The sequence below is a fragment of the Lepidochelys kempii genome, chromosome 12 (genome assembly GCF_965140285.1).
Source record: "Lepidochelys kempii isolate rLepKem1 chromosome 12, rLepKem1.hap1, whole genome shotgun sequence".
NCBI lineage: Eukaryota > Metazoa > Chordata > Testudines > Cheloniidae > Lepidochelys > Lepidochelys kempii.
The window spans coordinates 41,660,475-41,670,242 of NC_136391.1; the positions used below are offsets into that span (position 1 = coordinate 41,660,475).

At 50.5% G+C, this 9,768-nt stretch overlaps 1 protein-coding gene across 1 annotated transcript; it reads right to left on the reverse strand.

Annotated features, from left to right (window-relative positions):
• Positions 1 to 796: 796 nt before the first annotated feature.
• On the reverse strand, positions 797 to 9,234 carry NQO1 (NAD(P)H quinone dehydrogenase 1). The gene is given in 4 exon segments (XM_078848163.1): positions 797 to 1,508; positions 3,012 to 3,164; positions 3,232 to 3,371; positions 9,111 to 9,234. Coding segments are annotated over 4 exon segments (726 nt in total). The 3' UTR covers positions 797 to 1,199.
• Positions 9,235 to 9,768: the final 534 nt, after the last annotated feature.

Consider the following 9,768-nt stretch of genomic DNA (forward strand, 5'->3'; position numbering starts at 1 on the left):
GACCAAACGTTTTCCTCCCAGCAGCCAGATCACCTTCCAAGCTGTGTGACAACTTGAAAACGTAATGAAAACAAGGTGAGCTAGAGAGGGGGCAAAACTTGTGTTATTCAAGTGACCTGATGGAGATTCTTGCCCCTATTGTCCTCCTGGTATTGACTGAGGTAGCACCTTGAGCCAGCTTGCACGCTTTGTCAGTGATGCTGTTCCTGCAGCAGGGCTACACTCGGCAGCCAATGTAGAAGGAACAGTAGAGATGGCTGTGGCTTTTCTCTGCTCTTTGGAATGGTGGACCCAAGACAAATCAGGGAGGTCTCTAAACCCAATGGAAACCTTCCTTGCAAGTAGCAGGATCATAAATTTAGACAGCAGAGCAGGGACTTCCCTCCAAAACAAACAAGGGGCGTTTCTAAAAGGGTGGGGGAGAGCGAGCCACCGAGGGAAGGGGAAATGTGAGGGCCAGGGCCTTGGGGAAAGGGCCTCAGGGAAGGGGCATGGCTAGGGTGTTTGGTTTTGTGGGATTAGAAAGTGGGCAACACTAGACACTTGAGGGGAAGGCTCTGAGTTACTACAGAGAATTCTTTCCCAGGTGTCTAGCTGGTGGGTCTCACGCCCATGCTCAGGTCTAACGAATCACCGTATCTGCATTGGGAAGGAATTTCCCCCCAGGTCAGATTGGTAGAGACCTCGGGGGCGGGTGCAATAACTCAGTGCAGGGGTTGTCCAGGCCTGAAGGTCACCCCTGAACACAAGGACACAGATATATAAAATAAGCAGTTCCAATAGGAAACCTCTTTATTTAGAATCATTGTGTTATACATGAACAGAGAGCTTACATTGTACGATACCAAGACCACCAGGGTAGTGAACAGCAAGCACCATGTAATAATAGGGAGGCAAGATTCCCAACTCATCCCACTCTCAGATGCTATTGGAACCCAGTAGGTTAATTACCGCTACCTGACTGGAGGAGGTATGGCACTGACGCCTCCCTGAGTCAAGGGGAGATAGGAGTAGCCTGCAAGAGGCACCAACGCCCCCATGAGGAAGAGGTGGGAAGAGAAGAAATGCTCTCCTCGCCCTACGAAAGAGCAGAAAGGCATTTGAAAGTAGGGTAAAGCCAAGAGACCTGCCACCATGGCAGAGCCACACAGTGATAGAGACCAGAGAGGAGCCCACTGGGCCTTGTGTTGCAGAGGAAGCTATTTCTTCTGGGCTTTGACCTGGCTGTCAGGTGGGATGGCTTTCCACAGGTGCTGCCCCACACTCAGCCCATATTTCTGAGCTTTCTGGCGGTCCTGCACCTCCTGTTTCAGCACAAAGCCCCCTACGTAGCTCAGATCAAAGTTGATGTCTGGAACAAAACTGATAGGTTTCTCTTCCCAGATAGCTTCCAGTCGCTTCTTCCAGTCCTCCAGGATCTGCAAACGGGCATCCTCAGGAGCGTGACTAATGCTGTAGGCGATTTGGGGCTCCTAGACTTGCAAGCCACAGAAATGGAGCAGGCCACTCTAGAATGAGAAAACACAGGAAAGCTCTAAGACTGCCAAGGCTTTTATTTGGGCAGGACAGGCCGCCTTCAGTTCAAGGCTATTACAACTACTGGAGAAGGCCGAGAACCAAGAGTAACAGCACATACTGGTACCCTCAGGGTTTCTGGTTTGCTGTGAAAATCTAATTCCTCAAGTTATGTCTTGTTCTATGGGTTTAGCTGTACAGCAGGAGGGGTGACTTGCATCCCCTTGTGCTGCAGGAATTTTGGCCTGGAGTTTTATAGATTCCAAGACCAGAAGGGACAATTGTGATCATCCAGTCTGACCTCTGCTGTAGCATAGGCTGCAGAACTTCCCAGAACACAGCTTCTAGAAAGAGATCCAATCTTCATTTAAAAGTTGCCCATGATAGAGAATCCACCAAAACCCTTGGTTCGTCCCATGGTTAATTACTCTGTTTCCCCTCTCGTTTTGTCAAGCTTCCAGCCACAGGATCTTGTTCTACCTTTGTCTGCTAGATTGAGCAGCCCATTATTAAATATTTGTTCCCTTGGAGGAACTTAGAGCACACTCATCAAGTCACCCCTTATCCGTCTCTTTGTTACACTACACAGATTCAGCTCCTTGAGCCTATCACTACATGGTTAGAAAACCTGCCTTATAACCAATCTCGTGGCTCTTCTCTCAAATTTACAACATCCTTCTGGACTTGTGGGCACCAGCACTGGACACAGGATTCCAGCAGAGGTTGCACCAGCGCCCAATGCAGAGGTAAAGTGACCTGACTGCTCCTACGTGAGATTCCCCTGCTCATGTATCCCCATCAGTGTTTCACTGAAAGCTCATGTGCAGCTGAGTAGCCCCCAAACTCTTCCCAGGCTCCAGTCCTCCAGCCTGTAAGCAACGCTGACATTCTTTGGGCCTAACTGCACCCCTTTATGTTACCCATACTAAAACTCACAGTGTTTGCTTGGGCCCAGTTGAATGGGACTCTTTAGTTTGACTGTTTCTCTTCAGTTCCCATCTGTGCTTCAAACAGGCAAGCAATACCTGCCAGCAACCCTGAGCTTTCCTCACCCCCTGTGCACGCAGGTTGGACCTGACCCCAGTTTCCCAAACTAGCACTGTGCCAGGGGCTGAGCAGGGGGGTCCTGGCACAGCAACCGAGGGATAGAGCCCTGCGTTACAGTGGAGTCAACCTAGATGTAGAGAAATGGCTTTGGGCCTCAAACCGCCAAGCCTACCCCATATCTAGTCTCTTTTCCAGCTGGCTGAGCCTATCCATCTCCACCGAAGCCTTGCCCTGGGGAGTGCCACAAGCCAGTGTTCAGTTCTATTACCCACACCACAGGCGGATACGCATATACGTGCTAGCTTCACCCTCTGGGGCAGGAGAGACAGATCCTTCCCTTTACAGGGACACTATCACCTCTCCCACTTTCCAGAATAGTGTCCGGTAATGATTATGCTTCTCTTTCAACCCAGGACTTTCCCCTTTCCTCTGGCAGGGAGAGATGGTACCTGGAATATCAGAAGGTCTGCAGCTTCAAGCTTCTGTTCTGCTACAATGTCGCTGCTCAGCCAACCTTCTGCCCATGCCAAGGCTGTCTCAGGACCATACTTGAAGTTCTTGGGGTCTTTTGACTTACCTGAGATAGGAGACAGAGGTCAGTACTAAGAACAAAGATGGGAAATGCTGAACTTTAAGGGGAGTAGTGATGTTCAGTACCAGTGATGGCACAGGGTTAAATTTAATCTTGTATAGGTCAGAAATGGTGACACTCCAGCCTCTCTTCTGCAGCACACCCACAGCAGCATCTTTCATGGCATGATTGAAGGAGTTCTTCTCCTCGTGTGCCAACACAATCAGGGCCTTTCTTCCTGCAAAGCACATCAGCAAGCTAGAGCCCTTTCCTCCTTTGTGGGAGAAAGGGACACCCAAGAGACCAATCATAAAACTGAGCAGCTTTTCTATGACTTGCCTTTGGGGTGACCAAGAACTGACTCTTTAGAACAAGGGGACTGACTATTCTGTGCACTTTCATAAACCCGCAGGTGTCACTCAAAGCATTGCAAAGTGTTGTGTGATTAGTATGTGGGACTCCCCTACTGTTCCTAAAAACTGTGCACAGATCCTAGCTGATGCAACAGTCCGTTCAGCAATTGGCAGGGGTGGGGGCTGTGTACAAGCCTCCCTCCATGCACCCTCCCAGACACATGCTCCTAGTACATGCTGTACTCCAGACTCAGCAACAAATCTGAATCGAGGCAGGAGGGATTTGGGGGCAAAGGGGAGGACAAAGTATATCCCATAAAACCCTGTCTAGCAAAACTTCATACATCAGCCCAACTTGCCACCACCTCTCCTGGTCAGCCAGGGATCAAGCTGTCATGGACAGTGGTCCTCAGAGGACAGTACTGTGATACCAGACCCTTGGCCCAAACCTCATGTTACAGTCTGTAAATATGAAATTTATTTGCATTACTGTGTCCTCGAGGAGCCCAATGTGCTAGGTACTGCACTACCAGAGCAAAAAAGATGGTCCTTGTGCCAAAGACCTCCCAAGCCAAGTAGAAGACAAGAGACCGACCGACAGGGGAGCATGAGAATCAAGGAGATAACGTTGGCTGGCACAACAGGTGATGGCCCCAGCAGCCCAGGGTTCCATATGCACCCCAGGAAAGGTGGGTTCTGAAGGAGGACACTGCTGTGTGGATGTTCATGCGAAGCACCTCTCGTGCGAGCCTGTAGGTGCCGGTTTGAAAATGTAACTGGGCACTGGAGGCTGGCACCACTGGCTGATTGATCGAGGCAGAAGTCGGCCTTTCCATACTGACTGAAAGGTGACAGGTTGGGTGGTGGCAGGCCATGAAGGGCCTTGGAAGGAAAGACAAGTAGCCTGATAAAGAGGAATCAGTGGAGGGATACAAAGAGGGATGGTGCCGTAATCCTTATGAGAGCCCGGACAAGAGTTTTAGCTGTGTGGATGGATCGGAAAGGGGCTCTTAGATGTTACACACAAAGAATTGGGAAGATTTACTCAGCCTGAGTGACGGGCAGGGAGGTAGTAGTGTCCAGAGAGACCAAGAAAGGAAGTAGCAGTGAGAGCAAGATGAAGAGCTCTGGTTTAGCCATGTTGAGCTAGAACAAACAGCTAAAAGAAAAGGAGTACTTGTGGCACCTTAGAGACTAACCAATTTATTAGAGCATAAGCTTTCGTGAGCTACAGCTCACTTCATCAGATGCATATCGTGGAAACTGCAGCAGACTTTATATATACACAGAGAATATGAACCAATACCTCCTCCCACCCCACTGTCCTGCTGGTAATAGCTTATCTAAAGTGATCATCAGGTGGGCCATGCTGGAAATGTCATGAAGGTTATGACTTGTCTGTGACTTTCCCTACAACCTATCCTTTGGAAAAACATCCAATCTCAATTGGAAAAACTGCCAGTTATGGAGAAACCACCATGACGAAGGTTAAGATTTTGTTGCTATTATTTTTAGGAAAAGTTGCGTACAGGTCACGGGCAATAAACAAAAATTCACAGAAGGTTATGACTTGTCTGTGACTTTTACTACAAATAACCAGCACTGGGGGGAGGGAGAAGGACTGACAGCTCCAGCTCCCACTCCCAGCACCAATGACAGCAGCTTACAGCTCCAGGGCCCCCTCCAGCATGGGGCTGAAGCGGAAAATGTCACAAAGGTCTCTGAAAGGCACAGAATCCGTGACCTCCATGACAAAAATCTTATCCTGAACCATGACCCTTGAGAAGTTCCTCCAAGAATAGTTACTCTCACTGTTACAAGTTTACACCTTTTATTTCCAGTCTGTATTGTCTAGCTTCAACTTCCAGCATGAGCTGAATTGTGTTAGACCTTTCTCTGCTAGATAGAAGATCCCATTTTTCAATATTTTTCCACCATGTAGCGGACAATACGCTACAGACAAATCAAGTCAGCCCTTAACCTTCTCTTTGTTAAACTAAGTAGATTGTGCTCTTTGAGTCTGTTCCTATGAGGCAGGTTTTCTAATCCTTTAATCTTTCTCATGGATCTTCTCTGATCCCTGTCCCATTTATCAACGTCCTTCTTGACTTGTGGACACCAGAACTGGATGCATTATTCCAGCAGCGGTCGCACCAGTGCCAAATACAGAGGTAAAATAACCTCTCTACTCAGACTCAAGATTCCACTGTTTATGCATCCCAGGATCGCATTAGCACTTTTGGCCACAGCATCACAGTGGGTGCTCATGTTCAACGGATTATCCATCACGATTAAGGCTGCGAGTCTGTCACAGAGGTCATGGATTCTGTGACCTCCATGACTTCTGAAGTGCCCAGTGCGCCTGGCTCAAGGGCAGCGAGGGCAGCCCTTGCACCAGGTGCACTGGCCGCTGCTGGGGCAGTCTCGGGCCATTGCACCCTACACCCCTCCAGCAGCAGAGTTGGGGTGTGGGAGGGTGCAGGGGGTTGGGGCATGGGAGGGGATGAGGTGGGCTCTGGGTGGCACTTATTTGGGGGGCTCCCCAGAAGTGGTGACATCCCCCTTGCTCAGCTGCCAGGTGGAGGTGTGGCCAGGCAGCTCTGTGAGCTGTGACTAAAATGTAGCCTTAATCATGATCCCCAAATCTCTTTGGGTCACTGCCTCCCAGGATAGTTTCTCCCATCCTGTAAGTGTGGCCTGCATTCTTTGTTCCTAGATATATACATTCAGCCATATTAAAATGCATCTTGTTTGCTTGTATCAATCTATCCAAATCATTCGGTCAGTGACCTGTCTTCATTATTTACCACTCTCCCAATTTTTGGCAGATCTGCAAACTTTTACTGATTGATTTTATGTTTTTTCCCAGGTCATTAATAAAAATGTTAAATAGCACAGGTCCAAGAACTGATCTTTGTGAGACACTCCACCCAGAAAGGTTTTCACTCGATGATTCCCCATTTACAAATACATTGAGATCTATCAGTTAGCCAGCGTTTAATCCAGTTAGTGTGCCGTATTGGTTTTTCTGTTTCTAGTTTGTTTGTAAGGCTGCTTGTCTTGAGGGAAAGAGTGAGAGGTTAGGGAGAACAATGAGGTCAGCGCGAGAGGGCGCGCAAGTATGATAAGGAGATGGATGACTGGGGCAAGCGGAGGAGAGCAAACAAGTGTGTGTGCATGTGACAGGAGGAGGCGAGAACTGCAGGGGAATGCAAGCCAATGGGAGGGAGAAAGACATCTTGTGTCTTGTCAACTTTCTTTTGGAGGAAATCTGCGAGATCCTGTGCAGAGAGAGAAGTGGAGACAGGAGACGAGGGTTTGAGGAGTGAATCAAAGGGGGCAAACATGCAGCTGAGATTGCAGGCCTGGAGTTCAGCCAACTAGAGAAGTGGGGTTGTTTAGCAAGGAAGATGGCAGAAGTGAGGGAAGAGATCATGAATTTGTAAAGGAGGAAGTCGGCCTGGTCAGGGGATTTCTGCTGGAGATACTCCACAGCAAGAGTGAAGGCAGCTGATGTTGGAGATGAGCCAAGGCTCCTCTGGCCCCCTGCCCTGGAGCCGCTCAGCTCAACCCCACCATGACCTGGGCACTGTCTGCACAGCAGTCTGCAGCACCAGTCCACTCCCCATTCCCTGCCTGGTCCTAACCACCCCCACTCCTGGGTCCACCCCTACAGGGGAGGGCCTAATTTTCAGGCTCCTAGCATGGGACAGCCACAGAAGGTAGCAGCTTGGGTAGGGGGCTTCCCAGGCAGCAGGGCCCATAGCAGCCAGTACTGGCTGGTGCCACCAGGAACAGCCCTGTGCCATTCAGTGTCTGAGCTATAACCATGAGTTCCCTGACCTGGGTAGGGACGAGCTGGGAAGGGGAGAACTTCCCCAGAGCCTGTTAGGGGGCTCTTCCTTTCCCCCACCATGGGCAGCCCCACCTGCCTCTTTCCCTATGGGGCAGCCACCACCCCACAGGAAAGAAACCAGGAGAGCTCCCAAAATCTGCTACCCTCAGGAATCTACCACCCTGGGCAACTACCAGAGTTGCCAATTGCCAGCATGACCTGTGCGTGCGAGGGGAGGAGATGGGGGTGGGTGCTTGGTGGAGACCAAGTCAACTGATCAGCCCCTTTGGTGAGCAGTTGAAGCAGGGGATATAACTTGCCCTTGGCAGTGGGACTGACTTCTCTGTATTTGGGAGACAAGTGCAAAGGTGCTGCCCAACTGTGGGGAACCTCTCAACTGCTTCTACGTTATAGTTTTGAACCCTCTCTAACAAAACTCATTCCCCTGTCCACCAAGCCCAGCCTCTGGTCTCTAGACCCCAGACACAGCTACTTCAGCCCTGCTCTGCTCAGATTTGTTTGATATTGATTCCAGAGCATGAAGGGAGGGTCCTGGATTAGTGAGATACTCGCCTTGTGATCAATTTATGGATCTGGACTATAGATGTCTGTAATGGGCTGAGAGAAACCACAGCTGTTTCACTATGACTCTGCACCCAGGGGTCAGGATACTGTGTCACAGCCAGGGCCATGGAAAACATAAGAACGGCCACATTGGGTCAGACCAAAGGTCCATCTAGCCCAGTATCCTGTCTGCTGACAGTGGCCAATGCCAGGTGCCCCAGAGGGAATGAGCAGAACAGGTCATCATCAAGTGATTCATCCCCTGTCGCCCATTCCCAGCTTCTGGCACACACAGATGAGGGACACCATCCCTGCCGTCCTGGCTAACAACCATTGATGGACCTATCCGCCATGAATTTATCTTGTTCTTTTTTGAACCCTGTTATAGTCTTGGCCTTTACAACATCCTCTGGCAAGGAGTTCCACAGGTTGACTGTGGGTTGTGTGAAGAAATACTTCCTTTTGTTTGTTCTTGTGTTATGAGAAGGAGTAAATGAAGAGCTAGGTATTATTGTATTATGCTAACGGCCCAGCTTGGAAGAAAAGTGCACCTTACTCTCCAGTAAGGAATAACTGTGTATCCTTTATTTCAAAGTCACCACCTCCATTAAAAAAAAAAAGACAAGGAAAAAGACAAGAACATGCGCCCTTGTCATCGAGAGCAGACCTGATACCAGACACCAGCCCGGGTGTTACAGGATGAGATGCACAATCAGTGGGCCTTGAGCTGTTCAATGACTGGAAATAGCCCCGAACCCACTGTTCACAGCGGGGGGGGGGAGGCAGCGGCCCCCCCAGTACCCCTGCCCCATACGCTGGGGGCGGTTGGGTTTTGGCAACGCCGCGCCAGGTGCCCGCCCAGCCCAAGCCGCTCAGGGTCCCTGCGGGGCTTGCCGTGTCCTGGGGCCAGCGCTCCCCGGCCCACTTCAACACACTTTGCCCGGGTACTGTGCGGGCCGGAGCCCGGGCAGGGCAGAGCGAGGCGGTGCGCAACGCAGGGGGGCTCCGGGGCGGGCAGGGCAGGGAAGGGAGCGGGGACAGGACAGGACCTGACCCGGGTGCCCTGGGCTGGGCAGACATGCGGCTGCGAAGAGCCGGCGCCGGAGTGCCCAGAGCAGCCATTTACGTGGGGAGTGGCCCGGACAGACATGCACCCGCCTGGCCCCAGTGCAGCAAAGCCGCGGGCTGGGCTGGGCCGGCCGCAGCTTCCCGCTCCCTCGCTCACCTGCCATAGCAGCTGGCGATCCAGACTTGGGGCCGCAGCACGAACAGGTGGGGCGCCCCTCATTAGCGCTTATAATGGCCCCGGCCTCCCCCACCGAGCCCTGTCGTGAGCGTAAAAAGGTCATGCGGACTATTGTACGCGTTGCTGTTTATGCTGTTCTTAATCACTGTCTTAGGGGAAAGCTTTTTGAAGATTGTGAGGGCTGTGTCATAGATGTGCCAGGCCAGTGGCACCATGACTGTGTGACTTGGACTTCGGTGGATATAAACTGCCAGCTCCGGGGCCTGTGTGCTGAGCTGTGTTTGGAAAGCTTATTAAACGCTGTGATTGCCATAGGTTATGCTATGCAATGTCTGTGCCTCACCCAAGAACATTTAGCGCAAGGGGTGACCTTGATAAATGCTGTGCAATTCAGTGGAGACCCTGACCATGTTTTAAAGAAAATGGCCAAACTGGAAGATGCCTACTTAGAGCGTTATATTGACCGTCTGGTCCGCACAAAAAGTTACAGAACCCTGCTTCAGAAAAAGCTCTTTGTAAGAAATCTAAAAAGATGAAGTAAGAAAATGGTGAGGGGCCAAACATGCGATATTAAACTTGGTAGCTGTAAATTTAAAAAAAACAATCTATTGAAAAGGGCTTTGTGACTCTCTGTGTT